At 33.0% G+C, this 22,365-nt stretch overlaps 1 protein-coding gene across 5 annotated transcripts in view; it reads right to left on the reverse strand.

Annotated features, from left to right (window-relative positions):
• Nucleotides 1–22,365, reverse strand: part of VTI1A (vesicle transport through interaction with t-SNAREs 1A) — a 407,429-nt gene that overhangs the window by 330,464 nt on the left and 54,600 nt on the right. For all 5 annotated transcript variants that reach the window (XR_003568210.1, XM_027851405.1, XM_027851403.1 and 2 more), the window contains exon 4: nucleotides 3,368–3,445. Coding sequence is in view for 4 of the 5 variants with exons in the window: in XM_027851405.1 (XP_027707206.1) it covers nucleotides 3,368–3,445 (78 nt within the window). In the remaining variant the exon portion in view is untranslated. The remainder of the gene's footprint in view (nucleotides 1–3,367; nucleotides 3,446–22,365) is intronic.

A 22,365-nucleotide genomic window follows, 5' to 3' on the forward strand; every position in this document is an offset into this window, starting at 1 on the left:
CTTTAATACAAAAAGACGTCAACTGAACTCTGTAATTTCTTTTTTGGGTGAAGGAATGGTCCTTACTAAACTGAAATAATTTAGTACATATTAAAATGAAGATACTGTTCTAAGTACAGTATCTGTATATCCAAGAACTCAACTCTTGTAAGGCACTAATAAATATTGCCAGTCAGGATGGCATGTATGATTTGAAAATAATAGACTAATAATGCTTAAGACAACATTCCTGGGAAAGCTGATAATCTAAAAGCAATTCTAACATGCAGAGTAGGTAGTTCTGTTTCTCCTTGGTAAATCAGAAATGAGCTCCATCTGATTGTACTTGCTGGATTTGAGTCAGGAATGAATTAATTTGTACAAAGCAAAGTAATTACTTTATTAAAACAGCATGGAGTCAAATGAAGTAGTGTAATAGTATGAAGTACACCAAAGATATAATTTTTTTAAATTCTTAATTTATGAAATTCTGGCATACTTTAGTAAGGGGAGTAGCTGTAATGTTTACATACCTAAAAGTAAATTAATATATTTACAGTTAATTAGCTGATTATAACCTTATGTATTATTACAAAAGTTTTAGGTACCAAGTCATCTCATTGTAAAGTACTGAAAGAGTAAGAAGGAATGGCCACTGTATTTGCAGTCTTCTAAATTCTCAAAGGAGTCACCCTAAAACATATTACTATAAAGACAATAAATAAGCAGTTGGTCTCTAGCTTATTTTATTTACCATATTTTCTATTTTTAATACTCAATTCTATTACTTTCTTCTCTGAATTTTTTTTTTTTTAGAAAATCTGATTGTTAAGATGCAAACCTTAAGTCAATAGCATGCTGTTAGGTTAACTATCTCACCCTGCTCACCTCTAAGTATTTATCTAAATTAAAGAACTTACTTTAATCTAGGCGTTGGAAATGCTAAAAATCAGATTATCTCTGATAGACTCTGAAAGTAAATTTATTGTAGATAGGAAAACATGTATAGTTAGTTCTAATATGCATCTATTTTCTCAGTCATTGATGTATGAGAATTTATATTCACTGCCAAGTTAAAGCCTTTGCTTTAAAAAAAAAATAGCCCCCCTTTTTAATCTAGAGTCTGACTACAGAATGACACACAAGAAAGTGGTCACACCTGGTTGTGGATGAGATGGGAAGGGAAGTATGACTATCTCCCTCTGGAATAATTATTTCATAAATGCCAAGTTCAATGATTTCCCCCATTACCTGGGGAAAAGTGTGCTTTGACAGCAAAATACCCCCAAAAGTTGAGTGGAGAGGGGTCTATCACACCTAACTCCAATTTCATACTGAAAAGTTCACAAAAGTCACAATCTAACAGCGACATGTACTTATGACTATAATTTATCACACTGTATTTATTGAAATGACAGTTCCTTACAAGTGAACTTCAGGTTTTCCAAGCACTCTCAGAATTTATAAGCCTGCTTTATCTGAGTCCAGGAAAAAAGTCTGCACAATCACTTTAAAGTGACAGGATTATAATTTGAACTATTCTGAAAATATGAATGCACCCTATTTTTGTGGAATATTTTTCTCTAGGCATTAAAAAAAAATCATATGAGGCAAATGTTTGAGGCACATAAAATGTCCATGGAGAGAAGAGAACATGTTAAAAATGGGATCACTGTCACAGTACTACAACATCTCTTACAAAGAAGGATTCTGAACCAGGCAGAAACTCCCCCTACTCTATTTCTTCTACATTAAGCAGTAGTTTCAAATGACAGGATGATCTATAGCTTTTAAAGGAGTTGACATGGGAAATATGCATTCAATCATTTGGGAGGTTTAAAGGCAAGATAATGCTTTTGTTATAGCAAAAATATAAATAAAATCATGATAAATTAAATACTTATGAACAAACTAAACCTTCTTTAATAACACAAAAAGAGAATATTCTCTTCTTATCCTTATACATTATTTAATCTATTATGAGTAAACCTCCTTTATCACAAGTCCCCTTTTATGTCTGATGTACTCACCACTTTTTTTTTTTCCTTAGGTATTCTCACATTTCAGTCAAGGGCCTGAAATCCCAAGTCATATCTTAACATGTTTACATGTCTGAACCCATGCTGATAACATCTAAATATTAAGAGAGTTGAGGGGAATGGAGAAGGAAGAATCTACATACAAAGCAAATATACCTAGCTTGGTGATTCTTCCCTTTGAAAAAAAAAATCTTATTCACACATGCAAAGTCTCTATACTTAATGACGTCTAATATCAATATTGGAATAGATAAATAGATGCTAACATCATGCAGGTGTGTAGCACTCTCTAATGCATCTACCCAGTAGAATGGAATAGAAATATGCAGTTTTTATAGAATAAATTATTTTGAGGCAATATGCAAATTTAGTTTACTCAAGAGGAGTCATGTATATCTTAATTTGGTCAAAGTAAAGATCTTTATGACATTTGCCAAAGTAATGTTAATAAATATGCTCAGTTTCTGTACTGTTTATTTCTTTTATAGTGTCAAAGATAGTAGAACTACTTGAGAAATATTTTGCAGGTAACTTCTGCGTTTAGGTTCCTTAATTTTTTTAAGTCACGCATTTAACCTACACCAACTAAATGCATTTACTTAGTCTAACAGTGGCTACAGTTTTAATTCAGAAAGTAGAAAGCAAGAATTTGATTAGACTGGTACATTTAGGACAACATTTAGGTCCCAATTGGAACTGGTAGTCAAACTATATGACCCAATTAGAAGAAATTGTGATATCTTTTGGACTATGCTGATGCTTTACAGTGACATAATAAATTTCCAGAGCATCATGAAAATGATTTCTATATACATTTCTATGACAATGTCCTGGTTTCTCTCATAGTGTTACATTTAAAATCTGGATTTTGGTAAATTTATTAGTATTTTTTTTAAAGGGGCAAATAATAAGGAGGCTAGTCTTTTCTGCTGAATGCTGAAAGCTTACTCTCATTTCTTTGGCCTGTAAGTGTTGATTTAATTATAATGCCTTATTATCAAAGCTGTATTATGTACTTTTTTATTCCTTCTACTTGTGTTTGAGGTGAAGACCTTGTCTTTGTCTGCAAACAGTGTGTTTCAAGTTATTCTTTAAGTACTAAATAATAAAGAAAAGAGAAGAAAAGATTTTTTTAAAGATAGCAGACAGTGATCACAAGGTAAAGGGTTAAATGTAAGATCTCCAAGAAACATTTTGAAGTTGATTAAGACTCCAGCTTTGCATTAAACAGTATCACTTCCACATGAGTTGTTGCTAATGCGGTTAAGGAGCAGCTTGAGAAGCCCAGTGTGCCACTGACCTCCTTCACCCTCCAGCCACCCACCGGGGTTTCCTGATTAGCATTCTACCTGGTTCTCGGAGGAATTCCCATCATCCCCTAGGAGCTCATTCCGTACTTCGTCACTGTAGGCGATCCGTGACCTTTTCTGTAAAACAAAACAAAACAAAAAGACAGAGAGGAGTGTTAGGAAGTAAAGGCGCCGAAGCATTATTGGTATCAAGGCTGATCATCTTAAACCTCGGGAGCCCCCTAATGGATACCTATTTGCTAAAATCTGCAAGTCAAAGTTATTGAAAGTTCTTGAACTTGAGAGTTTCAGTGAAAATCATCTGGGGAAAAAAACTTGCCAACAATTCAACAATAAGCCCAAAGTACAATGTAATATACTTCACTATCATTAATGGAATTAAAAGACTATCAATTATAAATCATTAAAATAAGGCCATTAAGTTGAAGTAAACATTGGTTATGGGGGCGGGGGGAAGTGTCCTGGTTGTATCAACGCAAACATATGTGGAAGTCTTTAGCAGTCTAGAAGGAGATGGACTATATGATTTATATCTTTTCTATGACTGACTACTATTGTAATACCATATTCTATTCCCTGAAAGTTGTAAAATCAATCAGGACTGTGATGTTATTAAACAGAGGAGGGAATTTTCAAACACTTCCCATCTGAAAACAATGTTTTACAGCATAGTTTAAAACTGAGTTGTGCATGAGTCTTCGGTTTGTGATGGTCTAAGAAGAAAGGATAAAAAAGAAAACAGGTTAAGGGAAGATGTTTTTCATGTATGAGGTTGTTGTTCACATAAAACACAAAACAGGTTAAATTTAATAATCTCAGTAAGTTAAGACAAGACACTTGTAACTATACTCAGTTGACTTTTCAGACCATGAAGGGTACTTTTATATAAGCATGTTCTATTTTTCTCGAATAAAAACACTTTTGAAAATGCTAGGAAATCATGAAGACAAATGGTTAAACTGGAATGACCTATTCATTATTATCTTCAACATCATTATTTCTAGCATGGTTACCTCATTACTGTTTCTGCTTCTGAAATGACTAAGCAAAGACATAAGTAAAGAAAGGACTAGGAAACAGTAGGTCACCTGACTTCTCCAATAGTTACTTCCTTCCCTTTGGAATAATAACTCCTAATTCCCTACCTGCTAAAGTATAGACTGGAAAAAAATCAGTATTTGTTATGACTAAGTATAGGTTGGCTATAGTCTGGGTTACACTAATAGGTAAATTGAAACAAACAAAAATAGACAAAATGATAACTGAAATTAAATTATGACTGAAATTAAACAATGACACTTCTCTTTTTCAGCAGAATGAATTATCAAGATACTTTAAAGAAAGAATCATAGCATGTTAGAGCTGGATGGGATCTGAGAGAACATATACTCCAATTCTCCTCACTTTACATAAGAGGAAACCAGTAGCCTTACAGAGATTAAATAACTTGTCCAAGTTCTGAAAGTCAGGGATAGAACTAGGAATAAACACAGGTCTCTTGACTTCAAATCCAGTGCTCTATCAGGGCTATATACTTAAAAGATACATAGATTCTGCAGATTTTTCATAATGTAGAAAGTGGTGGTGCCTTTAAAGACGTATTTTTAACCTATGATCAATCAATAAATCAAGTAAAATAGATATTACACATTGGCAAATGACAAAAGTTTTAGACAACATGATTAGATCTTTATAAAAGGAGAAACTGAGGCTGAGAATTTAAGCCTTGGGTCAATGAGGAAGCAAACTCAATCATTTAATGTACATTCAGATCGCACCTGATTACCATTACCAAATAGCATGTTTTTCTTGTTCTCATTCACTGAAATATTTCTTGTCTAGCCATGTCTATTGATTTAATACTGAATCATGTTGAAATTAAAGCTGATGTAGAAGGACAGAGCACATCAGGGACCTACTACAATATTTAAATCATGCCAAATCTTTCTTTTGCCCATTTGGAGATCTCAGCCACAGCAGTTTCAAACTAGCTAAGCAAAAAGTATTCTACAGCATTAAAGGAAATGAGAACCTTTAAACAGGCTGTGGTATCAGAGCTGCCGTTTTAATTATTCATTTCATCACTATAGGGGACTAAAACATTCCACAGTATGCAAGAACATCATCTGGAGATTGTTTTTGTTTTTCTCTTTTTTCACCCAAAAGCCAACAAATTGGCATAGATTGTTCAATTACATTACTGTCATATTTTTATTTGATATACTTCAAAAAGGAGAGGAAATTACAAGTGTATAGCAATAACTATCCCATCTTGTTTTGGTTACCACCCATTTCTTCACCTAAAGACCAGCACTTAAGGTGCTTATGCTCAACAGCAGCTTAGTAATCTAGTTTGGGATCATGTTTCCTCAAATTTAGGATACATTTATCAAAAAATCTCATTCTTTTGAAATTTGGAAGGCAAAAAAAAAAGGATTTTGATGACTATGGACAATATAATTTTTTTTTAAAGATGCAGAACCTACAAATGGTCCTCTCATACCACTTTTTGTTTTTAATTTGATTTTAACCTTGTAAAGCACAGATCTTTCAAATATCAGAAAGAGCTCTTTATTGAAATAGTGCAGCACAGATCATAGAAAAGTTAAATATTTAGGCTTAAGAATTTTTTTAGAAATAAAAATGCCCTTATATCATTACTTATAAATACTATCTTTGGGTGCCTCCAATTTCCCCCTCATAATGATTTCCAAAAATTTTAAAATTAAAACATAACCTTTGTAGTTGTTTGATTAGGGGAGAAAAAGGACAAGATTTTAGACTACAGGATTGCAAAATTAATTGAATACAAAAGAGCAAATACTTTTGAATGATACATTGCTTGACTAGGAGTCTTCCTTTCCCCCCATCCCCATAGCAAGTGGTTTGATTTTCTTTAATTTAAAAAAAAAACTAAGAAAACTTTGCCATATACTACAGAGTATGTTAATGTTCATGATTCAAAATTACTGAAAATGAATTATCTACTATAATTAGATAATCCTAACTAAAATATTTTTACTTTTCTATCAACTGTATATAAATTTGTACTTTAGCCAAATGCAAGCATGAGAATTTGAGCTGGAAATGTCACACACTCAGCTCCAGTTTGAAGGAACCCAATTCATAATGCATTTTATAAATAGTTAATGACTTCTATACATAAGCTAACCAGGCAAATCAAGAAATTGTCAACATTTTTAGTCTTAGTTGTCAGTAACCACTGTCTGCTGGCGCTTCATATGTGAGCTTCTGGAGAAGAGAGAAGCTCTATGCAGTTTGTAATCCAGGGAAAATTCTGGACTGTGCCATATGGGTTGAAAAGCTCCAACTGACAATATTTTTCCACAAAGATTTGTTAAATACCACAGCTTCTTCTCACATTCAGTTATGTGTTTGTGTGAAATTGTGTTATCCATTCCATCAGGACACCTACATTGGCACTCGCTGAAAATCTCTAGGTTATATGCAGGCCTAGAAAGATAGAGGACAATTAAAAGTACTGGTTATCTTTTGTAAGAAGTTAGAGGCACAAAGTTTCTCTGGAGACTACAAAAATGAGCCTGTGGTTGCAAGGGGAAATTTCAGATTCAAGGCAGTTCTCACTTGGTATATGAACGAGATTTTTGCATACTGATTGGTTGATTTTCTTAAAGCCAAGTTCAAACAGATACACTTGCTCAGTTCTGTCTGGCAATTTGGCTTGAAACAATCTGTCTACTTGACCCGAGCCTTAACATTTCCCAACTGAACTGAATATGTTCATGGACAGGCACTGCTAAATTAGAAACAAAATGAATTAACTTAGCTTAAACTAATTAAGAACTGTGATCTGCTGTACCACCTCCTGTATGATTCTACATGTGAAGTAGGGTACATGTAACCAGACTGAGAATTCGACAATCTACCACTAATATAAGCATAACAATGAAGTTGGTTTATGACTAAAGCATACGAGAAGTTAATTTCCATGGAGTGCACATGGCAAAGCAATTGCTTAAATTGCCTCACCTGGGAATTTAATACAATGTTATCATCAGACCAGCCACATTGTAAATAGATTTATAATGCTTTCCATGTGCTGTGCTATGTTGCATATGAATTAAGTAATGATCTGGTATTACAATAAAATCAGCTACTTCCCACACCTGGCAGACAGGATATTTTGCTAAATTAATACCTATACAGCTACATCAGAAGGGAAGAGAGGAAAAACCATCTTTGTAGCATACAACTAGCTTTATATGGTAAGACAAATAAGCTATAACTGTAGAAAAAGGTGCCCAATCTATTTCCAAACATTTGGGTCACAGAATTTCAACTCCACTCTCATCCTATTTGGTCTAATTTTCCTTGTTCTCTACTTTAATTATTCATTAATATTTTGCCGCATTCACAAACATTAATGATGTCTTTTATTATGATCTTTGTTATTTGTCATACAAATAGTGGATATAAAATACTGCATGATTTTTATAACCAAAGAAGTTTTCTCAGGTACTAATCAAACTGGCATACAGGAAAAAAAAAGAAGGCTTATGAATTTTTCCATGTCTAAAAGAAATGAGGCAATCAAGCTATACTATTCTAATTGATTTTTGCCATGTCTTTGAACCTACATATATTTAACAATGTGCAAGGATTGTTATGCATTTATATGCAATAAATTTTGCTCTATGTATTATAATTAATACTTTTGGATACCTCTGTCAAGTCCTGTACATCTACAATAATATATGTCACTAACTTATTCACATATTTGTCATTCATTTTCTACCACATTTTCTACCCAGTTTTACCAAAATACTATCAGGCTGCTGAGATGTCATTTTCTCAAATACATTTAATTCCAGATTAAATTCTGACTTTAGTGCACCAGCACCCATTTCTCCCTATTCTCCTAGCCTCAACACCCTTCTCCTCCACCTACAGGATCTTAAGAGGATTATTAAGGCATGAAATGTAACTTTTACATGTTGATACCAAGTAATATGATGGGTTTTTTTAATTAATTTTTATTCTTGTTGTAACACAACAGACATTGAATGATTTTCTAGTCAAACAAATTTAAGGTTAAAGTATATTAACATATACGTGAAGTAAAGAAAGACAGCAAATTACTGAGCAAACGGCATTTTGTTGTTAACACATAAATATTTATCTTCAATTTATCCTATCCAAGATGACAAATAATGTATTAAGATGATATAATTTGAATTTGGATCTCACATATCCCAACTCCAGCATCATAAAAAGAAAAAAGAGAGAAGATGTCAACCAATTTCATTTTATAGATATTTTGTAACTCCTTGTATATTAACTTTTAATTCTTTCTAACCTAAACACATCAGGAAATAATTATGTGTATGCATATGTATGTGTATGTATGTTTATCTATATATGTATATATATACATATATACATATATATAAAAAACAGATTAAAATATATGTTGTATATATCTACATGCATATGAGTGTATATATCTATCACAAATATCAAAAGCAGCAATATATTCTAAAAAAGCAAATGCGGAAAAAAAAGACCAGGAAAATTAAATCACAGACCAAATATTTATGAATTCTTGTTCTGCTTGTATAATAAGCATTAGATAATTAAACCAATCTACAATGAAATACTTAGAAATTTCCAATATGGTCATTTGGTTAAAGTCAATGTCTATACCATTCTAATCAAGTGTGAGTCTTCAAATATAGAAATAACTATTGCCATATAGTATACCAAAAGGTTTTGTATAGCCTTTGTGCCATAATACTAGAAACTCTGGTCGTGTACAACAATAGCACAACCAAATCAAACTTTTAATGATAATACAAAATTAGTGGAGGGAAGTCATCCTGTTGAGTAAGTGCCAATCTGTTTCTCCTAAGCAATCATCCCTCTAAATATGGCTTACTTTTGCTCAAGGGAGAGCTTAGAGTTAAAGGTCAAGCTCATTCCCTTGAAACTATACATACCACATGTTGGTGAACACTACAGCTTAATAAAGAAAAACAACAACCAAGTTCTATGCATGGCCAATGGACCATGTTCATGTCACCTAGATGGCTAATATTAACACACCCTGCTAGCCTACCTTCTAGTATAGTAGGGAAAACAGGTCACCTGTAAGAAAATTGTAACTCATTGTATCTTGGCATGCATTAACAGAAGGAGATCTCTGATTTGAAAGGCCACAGACCTGAATTCATTTGGGGAAAAGGAGGGGGGAAAAAGAAGCCAAGTTTAGGATTTTTTCCTTTTTCTATACATTCCTTTTTATTGCAGTCTAACATATTATTATTATTATATGGGTTTCTAACTTTTTAATGGCACATTTATGTTTTGTAATTATCAACATACAGATACATAAATACATATACATCTTTATTCCTTTTTACTAAATAGAAATTGCATATTTTATAGATAGTTATTTTACATTTGGTAATAGATACATATATACATAAATGCAATACATATGGACTAATAATTATAAAAAATATTTCATAGAGATAGGACTGAATTTTAATTATTTTGAGAACCTAGACTGTCTGGCTGCTACTTCATTTCATGATCTGCAAAATGGGACAGTCAGGAAATCATGACACTGAGTGCCTTCATTCCCCCTTAGTGCTTCTAAGTTTAAATGTGAAATTGCATGTTCATATTTCAAGCAACATAACAAATGAATACTATTGTGCTTCTGACTGAGATATACAGTTGATTCTATTTTAAGTAGAAAGTGAGACTATAGCTGAACTCAAGTTAGCTTGCCAGCAAATTACTGTGTTTGTCAATGAGGAAACCATACAGTTTCTAACATTTTAGTTAATATAGTACACAATGGAAATGAATTAGCCTGTCAAGTGTTTCTTAATTATAAAATAATCAACAATTTTTTGATTGTACTTTAGTAAAAATATCTAAAAGTTTTTAATACTGAATATACTATACTCTGGAAAGCAAAAATTTCCTACATATGTGTATATGCAACTCAGGAGATGTTTTATTCATAACCAAAGGGGACAGCATGAATGAAATGTAAATTAATATAATTATAGAGTAATTCATATAACCTATTAGTAGAAATAAAAGGCTTTATTTGCACGGCTGGAGGTTACAATGAAAGGTATTCCTTCAATTCAATTCAATCAACAAGCATTTATTAAGCGCCTATTTGATTCCTAAATAACATTCTCTAATCTGGTCACAATCTTGATTCTAAGACTTAGAGAAGCATTACTCTAAGAGTCTCCTGGCCTCCTTGAATCATTCCTATTGGAAGATCAAAGACTATTAGAGACAAAGTCTAGTCCAACACCTTCATTTTAGAGACCAGAAGGCTGAGGTCAAGACAGATGAAGTGAACTTGCCCAGGGACAGAGAGCTAAGGTAAGGAGGTAGAAATGATAATGAGGTACAACAAGGACAGCAACTAGATCACACTAAGGCCCAGGTGACATTTTATCATTCCTTTCCTACATCCATAGTACTTCATGCTTTTGTGACATGGTTCACTCTATAATGCATTTAATAAATTCTACAATGTTAACTTCACATAAGAAAGGTGATCATCAAAATGATTATATTGCTGGTGAATTAAATCTAAAAAGCAATATTTACTTATATAAATGTCATAAATGCTTGTTGGGGGTCAGAGTTTTTATTTCTTAAAAGGCCTAATCATACAGGGTAAGTCATAACCAAACCTGTGGGTCTAACTAGTTACTTCTGGAAATTAACCTTTTCAGACTATCTAAAACAATCTAGCTACCTAGTCACCTGAAAGGGTGATTGTACCTATTACTAAGCAGCATCAGGGTATATGTAGCATAGAATCTATAAGATCTAATATACTAGAAAATATCCTGAAAAGAGTATAAAAACTGTTCTTGAAGTATATTCAGTAAAGCCATATTATTGATGAAACAAGGCTTTAAAAATGTGGTTGGAGTATTCAAATCTTAAACCTAGATTACACCAAATTCCATGCAATATGGTATATTGTAGACATACTACTGTCACATGTCATATGTCTTTTAATGATTTAGTCAAAAGTCATAAAACTGCAATATAACAAACTAATTTACTGTTTCTCTTAAGCAATTATCCCTCTAAATATGGCTTACTTTTGCTCAAGGGATGGCTTAGAGTTAAAGCTCAAGCTTATTCCCTTGAAACTGTACATACCACATGTTGGTGAATTTGGGAAAATACATTTGATATTTGAAGATTATATCTAAATATGCCTGACAACAGTCTATATAACATAATAAAGTGAATTCAAATTAGTTGTGCCATACATGATTTCTAGGAATAATGTTCTTCAAAGATGGTTCTTAACTTTCAGCTGACCAAATTAAATCCTGTTGACCTAGTGCTTGGAAATATATTATACAGGTATCTTGCCTTGATATTTGATGAAATCCAACAAGTTTTTCCATTTGGATATTGTGATTTGACTTTATCAATACTAATTTAATAGAGTTTGTAGAAATCTTGATCAAAGCCAAGAAAGTGGATATTATAGAAGAAAGTCATGTTTCAACTAAAGATTGGATATGATGGAATCTTGAGACCCTTCCTACTCCAAGATGCATGATCCTAAATTTTGCCATTATAAAAGAATCAGTGGAGCTTAAGTAAAGCAAGTGTTGGAAAAAATGCATATATTACATAATTTTATATAATATGGGGGTCTGTATTAGTGCTTACAATGATACAGTCACATCTACTATGGTTTTAAATTAAACACAAAATTTTGAAGAAATATTTTTACCATTTCATTCCAAAATACTTCAACAAAACAATAACTTTTTTCATCCAAAATGAATTGTACCATTTTTAAGATATCTGTGCATTATTTGGAATCAAGACAAAATTAAGTATGTTTCAGTGAGGAACAGATTGGTTATAGTAGGTAGCAAAATCATTTCTACATTGCAATTAGAGTCATTTTAGACCTACAGAATAAAAAAATAGTTTTTTATTATGAAATAGCACATTATCATAAAATAATATTCATAGTATGTTATAGTTAAAAAAAACCAGATTGTATATTATCCTTTTATGTCCAGAGAGGTAAAATTAATTTATAAATAATTCACAATCTTTTATCCTGATTTTTCTTAAGTAGAATAATTTAATCTTTCTATTAGAGTTCTCTTTTTGAAACAATCTTAGGCTATTTTTCCAATATCTAAAACCACAGAATAATCCTTAAATAGAATTATAACCTTAGAACTAGTGAGAAGAATTATTATCATATAGTGAATAAAACATGTTAAAGAAAAGAAATGAAAATTTAAAAACTTTAGTGTTTAAAGTCTATCTTCTTTGTTTCTATTGTCAAACATTGTTACTTTAGCTCACTATTACACAAAACTAAAACTTTTTTCTGATAAGATATAACCTATAATTCAACATTTTAAAACCAGAATTTCATAATTAGCATGAACCAATCTCCTGTATTCATACTTAATCTGTTCCTTTGACCCCTTTCAAAATACAACTAAAAACCTAAAAAGAATCTTTCCCCAAAATTTGACCTCATTCTGATACCTCTTCAACCCCATATCTTTGGCACTTGATCGCTTCCATTGTACTTTAAAAAGATGAAGTTAGATATGTTTTGTTATGTTATTATAGATGTCATCTACGTTTTTGTATCATTTTGAATTGATATATACTTCTGCCAATTAGCTTTTAAAATGTTCAAGATTTAGTTCTACATTCATAAATGAATGAAAGAATAGGCTACTATTTGTAGATGATAAAAACAGAGACATTAAAACCTTATGCCATGGAAAAGCTAAACTAAAGCCCTCATATTTCCTAGAAATTGCAATAATGAGTATTCTCAATTTCTTTCCTTATAACCTTCTTCTATCGTGCATTTCAACCAGGTTATTATACACAAATTATATTTATGAGATAACTTGCACGGAAAAGTTTCATCAATACCTTGAGAGATATACAGAGGAGTTTGCAGGGGCAAAATCCTGACTCTTCATCTTAGAGAAAAAAAGTGATCTGCTACCCCCCCCCCCCCCCCCACCCTCAACTCCATCCCAGGCTACTCCAAAAGCCATAGAAAAGGCATTGGCTCAAGCTACAACCTTTTTCAGAATAGCTGTAAATTAGAATGGAAGGAGAATTTCCTTAACAAAAGCCAATATACTCTGAGAAAATTTTTAAGCAACAAACTGCTGTTTGTCTTTATGAGTCAATATGGTATTTTCTTTTAATTTCAAATAGAAGCATCTGTCATATCAGCAATCTTATTGTTCTCATAGGTTAGATATTCCCATTTGTTATAAGAAAGAAGCTACTAGACAATCATCTCAAACAAGGTGGTGTGCATACATATTTCTCCTTTGTTTGATTTGTGGACCTGAGGAATATGGATTACCTCTGTTATCTGCACGAACAAGCTCTGCTCCAGTCCTGGCATTCAGTCAGCTTTGATCTTGGGGACCCAAAATTGTACCGTTAGGCAACAGAGAGCACCTATCTAGATTGAACTGTCATACAAATAGATTTTTGTCAGCCACTCAATTTGTATTGGGGAGCATGCCAACAAAAACAAAACTCAGCAATTTAAAACAACAAAACAGTGCCTGCACTGACAGGAACAAATTACTACATTCCAAATGAATAAGAATTACTGTAGATCACAGATTCTGCATATGAACACTCCACCAAAAAGTAGGGGAAAATAACTCTCTGAAGTAGTTCTACATAGCCACTATGTTTATGGGATAATCTAAAGAAGGCAAATGGAATGCTTACTACAAATAAACATACAAAGAAGATGCAAAATACAACTAAAATGACTTAAAAATTGACAATGGCTATTAGCAGGACATAATAACAGCGAGGCCTTATTAAAGTTCCACTTCAAAATTGTACAACTGGCCAAAGCAGGTCATTGTTAGCTACATTCCTAACTTGAAGAGTGATTCATAAGCCACCAACCCTTTGAAGGTTCAATGTCCTGGAAAGACTGATGCTGATGTCCCTTTGGGGAACAGAAGTCAAACTACTGTCCACAATTTCTGCTTCTATGGCATAGAAGCCCCAGGATGTGGACAAGAGCTCATTTGAGATCTTGTGCTTCCATGCAGAAGATCCATCTTTAAAAACAATTAGATTTTACTGCAATGAGGACACTGCAATGCTACTAATTTCATTCTACATCATATCCCCTTTGGGAAAATCTTTTAAAAGAATTGATCTGTTTTCATTTGGTGACAGTACTAGATGTCAGTATTTAAAAGGTGATTTTTTTTTCTTCTATGTTTGGAAATTCAAATGGAGTAAGGTAATTACACTTAGGAAAGGTGGGGAATCACTTAGCCTGTCATTGTCTAAAATATTTTAAATTTGTTTTCATACTATTTTGGCATGAATGTAATTTCATTCCCTTCAAAGCCACCTAAGACAAATTTACATTCTGAAAGCTATATAGTTATTATTCCTTTACTAAAATAAGATCCTGTATTTCTGAAAGCACAAACAAATGTCCAAGAAGTAACTGGATGTGCAAATTCAGCATTATTGCTTCACTAAAGGATAAAAAGGAAAATAATTAGGTATGAAGGACAAAAACCTCAATAGAGCCCAAGTAATTTTACTAATTAGGAACAGAATCAGTAATTCAAATGCAAATATTTAAGTTTTGGGTATGAGTTATCTACAGCATAGTTGTATAACATAAATTAAATAGCAGCATAGTTGCATAATTTGAATTAAATAGTTTGCATAGTATTTATGACAAAGTCATAGAGAAATTTTAGAAGGATGATTATGATGTAGTAGAAAGAGTATTGGATTTGAAGAAAAAAAACACAAAACAAAAACCTTAGGTTTGAATCCCAAATCCACTATCTCCTTAGAACTAAGAAGACTAAGAAAAAGTCCCACCTCTTATCATGCACATTTTGGCTGCGTGACTGTAGGCAAGTCATCTAACCTCTCACTTCTCTAGATAACTCTAATTCTACAAGATGTAGAGAAGATGCCAACTTACATGAGTCAGCTCTCTCATACAAGAAATCCCTCTATCAATGACATCACAGATACCATCCCTGTCTTCCATTTGTACATATACCTATTCTGCAAATATCTACGTATTTGTACATGTTGTTTCTTTCAAAAGATTGTAAGCTCCTGGAAAATAGAGATTACTCCTACGTTCCATATCTTAAATGGTATTATAAGGCAGCAATCATCAAAACTACTTGGTACTGGCTAAGAAATACAGTGGTGGATCAGTGGAATAGGTTAGGTATGCAAGACACAGTAGTCAATGACTATAGTAATTTACTATTTGATAAACCCAAAGACCCCAGCTTCTGGAATAAGAACTCACTTTTTGACAAAAACTGCTGGGAAAACTGGAAAAGAGTATGGCAGAAACTAGGCATAGACCAAAATCTCATACCATATAGCAAAATAAAGGCAAAACGGGTACATGATTTAGATATATATAAGCAAATTTATTTAGATTTAGATAATATAAGCAAACTGGGAAAGCAAGGAATAGTTTACCTATCAGATTTATGGAGAACAGAAAAATTCATGACCAAACAGGAGATAGAGAACATCACAAAATGCAAAATGGATAATTGTGATTACATTAAATTGAAAAGTTTTTGCACAGACAAAGCCAATGCAACCAAGATTAGAAGGAAAACAGAAATTGGGAAAGAATTTTTACAACCAGTGTCTCTGATAAGGGCCTCATTTCTAAAATATATAGAGAATTAAGTCAAATTTATAAGAATACCAGTCATTCACCAATTGATAAATGGTCAAAGAATATGAACTGGCAGTTTTCAGATGAAGAAATTAAAGCTATCTATATTCATATTGAAAAATGCTCTAAATCACTATTGATTAGAGAAATGCAAATCAAAACAACTCTGAGGTACCACATCACACCTATCAGATTGGCCAACATAATAAAACAGGAAAATGATAAATGTTGCAGAAGATGTGGGAAAATTGGAACACTGATGCATTGTTGGTGGAGTTTGAAATGATCGAACCATTTTGGACAGCAATTTGGAACTATGCCCAAAGGGTTATAAAAATGTGATTACCTTTTGACCCAGTAATAGCATTTCTAGGGATATATCCCAAAGAGATCATACAAATGGGAAAAGGACCCACATGTACAAAAATATTTATAGCACCTCTTTTTGTGGTGGCAAAGAGTTGGAAATCGAGAGGATGCCCATCAACTGGGGAATGGCTGAACAAGTTGTGGTATATGAATGTAATGGAATACTATTGTGCTATAAGAAATAATGAGCAGGTGGACTTGAGAAAAACCTGGAAAGACTTGTATGGACTGATGCTGAGTGAACTGAGCAGAACTAGGAGAATGTCGTACACGGTTAACAGCCAAGTTGTGTGATGACTAATGTTGATAGACTTAGTCTTTCTCAGCAATGCAAGGATTTAAGACATCTCCAAAGATCTCATGATGGAAAATGCTATCCACATCCAAAGAAAGAACTATGGAGTTTGAATGCAGGTTGAAGCATACTATTTGCTATTTTTTTCTTTTGTTTTCTCTTTCTTGTGGTTCCTCCTATTAGTTCTAATGCTTCCTTACAACATGACTAATTTGAAAACATGTTTAATAGGAATGTATATGTATAGCCTATATCAGATTGTGCACTGTCTTGGGGAGGAAGGAGGGGAGGAGGAGAAAAATTTGAAACTCAAAAGTTTATGTAAGTGATTGTTGATAAATCAAAATAAATTAATAAAAAAAAGAAAATAGGGATTACTTAATTTTTTGCCTTTTTTATCTCCAGTGCCTGGCACACAGCAGGTGCATAATGAATGTGTGTTTGATTTCTCAAATTAGTCAAGACTACAGGATTTCTGAGCTATGTTCTTAAATCAACATAGTTCATCATCCTCTTTGGGGAGACAACAATGTATATTCATATCACAAGAACATAAAAATTTTAGTCATTCAATAAATATTTGTTGATTATATACTTAATTACATATTTATACACACAGAGAAACTATTCATATATCCTGATGTGATTTTGTAGTCAATGATCATGTCACCCAACTCTTTCAATTTAGAGATGAAGATCATGGCAATTATGATATATAGCAATGGTAATTATCAAATTTGTTTTAGGCAACCCAGAAGGCATGCTTATAATATATTTTTGACTTATACACTACTTTATTTTTTGTATCTCACACCTTTATCACACTCAAGCATTCTCAAAAGTCAAAGAAGAGAGACAAAGTTATAGAGGCAATGTAAAGAACATTGGAGCAGAAGACAAGATACCTAAGTTCTGGTACTGTTATGCCAATAACTAACTTGTGTGACTTTAGACAAGTCACTTAACTACTTCGTGTTTTAAATTTTTCGTAGTGGGCTGATAGGTAGAGCATTTAAATATACACACGTGTATATGTATACACATACATATGTAATAGATTATATATAGAGCATTTATTGCACTTATTATGTGCCAGGCACTATACTAAGCACTAGGGATACACAAAACAAGAAACCAAGATGGCTCTTACCCCCAAAAAGCTTACATTAGAATGGGGAAAGACAAAATGAAAGGGGAAACTGGAAAAAAAAAAAGGATGGGTGGAAGCAGGGAGGAAGGTAGCCTGGCAAGGCCAAGGTTGCTACTGATGAGGTGAAGTCCAGAAGATGAGTTGACCTGGAGTGAAATCAACATGGCTCAGGCCTCTCAGGAAATGTCAGTCCTGGCAAAGGACTCACCAATCAGGAAAGCAGATGAATTCTAAGGTACCATCAAGCACTACTATCCTGTGATTCTGAAATCAGATTCAATTTGTTTCTTCAAATGTTAACAAATCTAACAGGAGAAAAACTGGAAAATCTTAAATTACATTCCAAAAATCCAAAAATTACATTCATAATTTCTTGAAACTAAGCCTCACCAAATTATAGGGCATTTGTTCTAAACAGTTCCTACTTTTTGTCCTTTTTTCTTTTTCATTTTATGTCACACTCAAAGTTATGGAGGCAAAAATCCTAAATCAGCACTTTACTTAAATTGCAGCAATCATCTGATTTTTATATAAGAAAATAGAGGAATTCAACAGAAAAAGATCCTGGTAGTATTTTAATCCAAAGAACTTTCCAATATACCCTTGGGTTGTTCTTTAATGTTCTTGAACAGAATACACATACTATGATAGTCAGAAATGTGCCAACTAAACTTTGACTTGATTTGGCAACCAAGGTGTTGTAGGTCTGTCTAATTTTGACTATGATAGCACTGGACAGGGACTGGCAATAATTCTATCCTCTGAAAAGAAACTCATACAATTGGGTGCTCAATAAATATGCATTAATAATAAAACCTTAGGGCTAGAAGGGACCTTGAGAGGTCATCTAATCCACCTCCCTGCCTGTAGGCAGTAAGACTTGAACATTACTTCTCACTGATGAGAATCTTTCCATTTTAAAGGCTTCATGATAGCAGTCCCATAACTTCTATTAGCAATGCTTAACAACACTCACTGTCATAGATTTTGTCCTTGTAATTTACCAAAATCCCTGATGCTATAGTTAAATTCATAGTAGAGACTAAAAACAGCTGGTGGCCATTCTCTGTATAAAAGCCCTTCATAGACATGAAGACAGTAAGTACCCCCCTCAGTTTTCTACTCAACAGGGAAAACAATCCCAAGACCATTCTGCATCAGATTGATTTTCCAACCCTTTAATCATCTGTTTTACTCTCCCCTGAATCTCTTCCACATCCTCTTTGGGCAAGGAGCCCTGTACTGGGCCAAGCATCTGATCACAGGGCCTCTCCAAAGTCTAACATATGCTAAAACATACTCTTTCTCAGGATCTAAGTTTGATGAGAAGGCATCTTTACTAAGCTCCATTACCAGGCTGAACAGTACAATACTGGAGAAAAAAAAGATTTTCCGAAAGGCAGCATGAATCTTGAAGTCTTTATTTTTAGAAGGTACTTTAGGACTTACTTGCTGATACCTTGCAAGACAGTTTAAGCAATGGGGAAACAATGAACAAGATTAAGAAAAATTCCTTAACAGTGAGATTTTTTTAGACTGAAGCAGTTTCCCAAGGGAAACAGAGGAATTCCCAGATCTGACCCATCACATAAAGTGGACTGAACAGAAGGCATCAAAGAGAAGGGAGCAATCATACTTTGGCCCCTTTAAGAGGCAATAGATGATCTAATGAATCATCCATTCCTAATTTCTACAAATCTATGATATCAGATTTATATGCCTGGTTGAGATCAGAAATTGTTTTCATTGTGACTAAATCCCCAAGGGATGATAACATTAGTATTCTATGAAGCTCAGATAACAATGCACAGCAAAACTTTTAATACTTAGGAGTTAAATGATAAGATAATTTCTGTCAGATAACTATTATGAGAAATAAATTCATAAATATCATGGTTTTCCATTTTTTTCTACCTCTCTGGATTCCAGAAGCTATTAGAGGGAGAGGGCACTGTGAAAGGGTATTTTAAGAAGCATTTGTTCAATACTTTAATTTTCGTTTTGAGATTTCATTAATTGCAGAATCAGAAACACAGTATATATGAAACCACTACTTCTTTACTAGTACCAATGAAGAAGTAGAAAATTGGATATTTTATTTAATAAGGGAAAAACAAGATTAATTTAAATAAAATGAATAATCCAAATAACCGTGAAAAATCACCTATTTTGTTTCTAGGGGATTGAGTAATAAGGTAACATATAGTGGCCTGAAGTATACTAAATATTTGCAAATGGAATAAGTACAAAGTATGCAAATTAGCAATGTTAAAAGAAGTAGATTTAACTCTAGATTTCATTATTATTATCTTCAAAAATCAAGTCTTAGTTATTTCAGAGTTTGAATTTTATTTGTAGGGAATATCATCTAATCATTACACTAATCTATGAGAAAACTCCCTTAAATGGTTACAATCTGATGTTAATCAGGCCAGTATTATGCTATTGCTTCAAAAGTAGAATACGGCTGAAATTATGGATGAATTAATATAAATCTATCTCCATTACTAGAAAAACAGTTAAAACCTGATGACCCACTATTGATAGTGGGTTCCTTGGGTCAGCACAAATTTTAATCAGATATGCCAGTATTATTGTTATATATACAGTTACATATAAGTGATCATATTGGGTGACCCATTTATCTCCATTAGAATTTAAGTCTGTTTTTTTATAGGGTGATATACATATGAAATCACATTTTACATTAGCAAATAGCTAATATTCTTCATAAAAATAATATGCTAAGTGAGAATGTGGCCTAGTCAACATTTGCTCTTAACACTAAGTCTGTGTAATGTACTGTACAGGTTCCATCACAGATACCTACCAAACATCTCTAGGGAACTCAGAAGCTATGGAATAAAGAAAAATAAAGTGACACCTAATTAGAAATGACAACTTTAAATCCTCACATACATAAAGCAACAGGTTTGGTTTTTAGTAACTATGCTCAGCAACTCCCCAAACTCCTTCATGATGCTCTGTATATAATTATGTGTTCAAATAAATCACGAGGGTGAATCATCTTTAAAAAAATCAAGAGCTTAAAATTTCTAGACAGAAAGAATTTCAGCAAACTATTAGCTAACATCAACAGCTATGATAAGAAATCCCACAATTTTAAATTTTTGAAAAAAAGTCAAAACACTATAATCTCAAATAATCAATCCCCTAAAAACCATTCTCATGCTTCATCAGTGGTGTCTATTATATATACTATTCCTATAGGAAAAAAATGGTAGGAACATTAACACTGTTATCCCAAAATGCTAGGCAGGAACTCAAAGGAATTCACATCTGTTATCCTTCCTTAAGGGTTGGTACCATTTTAGGTTTCCAAATGAACAAGTAACCCAAAACAAGGTGAGAGACCCTTTAATAATAATAATGATATTAGAGAACAATTATATATAGTCATCCCTTGACATTTGTTGGGGTTTAGGGGCCAGGACCCCCATGAATTTTAAAAATCCTGAATAACTCTAGGCCTACCCCAAACCTTTATTTTTTAATAATTCTGATCATATTTATTTAACACACAAAACAAGCAAAACAACACACTGTACCCATAAAAACGTTGTGGTTTCTCTGGGAGATAGATTAGGTATCACACACTATGCAGAGTCTTTCCCACCATTGGTATAGCTGCAGCAACTGCTTCATCTATTTCCTTCTCCTGTGAAAACCTCAAGATACCAGGATAACTATGGGAGAAAATCACTTGACTGACTCTGGTCCGTAGAAAGACAAAGAAGAGGTGTTCCCAAAAAGAGTGCATGGCCCTTAGTTCTTTAGCACACTGAAACTTTTAACAAAATTAACTGTTTGTAATAAATATATATATGTATACTAATTGTAGTAAATGATAAAACAGATTAATAACATACAGTATTTAAGCATTTATGACTTACTAAATTTTTTTTTTAGTTTTCTTAACATATGTGCTGTCATCTGTAATTTTCTGAAATATGCTACAAAACTCTAAAATTTCCCATTTAATTATTGATGGCCAACCCACAAATAACCAAAATCAGGACTGTGAAACCCGTGAATGTCAAGTGATGACTGTAATTCTTTAGGATTTGAAAAGTATTTAAATGTATTATCTCATCTGATCCTTATAACAGTGATATGTTACATGAGGTATGAGAGACAGGTGCTATTATCCCATTTTATTGATGAGTAAATTGAGGCAGAGAGACCTTAAAGGGCTTACCCAAAACTCCAGGTCCAGGCATCTCCACTATGCCACTTGGCTGCCTCTTATCTCATCTATTTATCTCATTACTTCATTTGATATGACATCTGAGACCAGGTAACCATTAAAGGTCAGAAAAACCTAAATAAACATATAATTTAAATCGATGTTTTAACATAGCTAATAAGCATAAGCAAACACTCAAACCACAAAGTATACTTCCTTACAACTTGGGAGTTTACAAGGTATAGTCTAAGGTCTA

This window comes from Vombatus ursinus, unplaced genomic scaffold (genome assembly GCF_900497805.2).
Source record: "Vombatus ursinus unplaced genomic scaffold, bare-nosed wombat genome assembly UNPS02009205.1, whole genome shotgun sequence".
NCBI lineage: Eukaryota > Metazoa > Chordata > Mammalia > Diprotodontia > Vombatidae > Vombatus > Vombatus ursinus.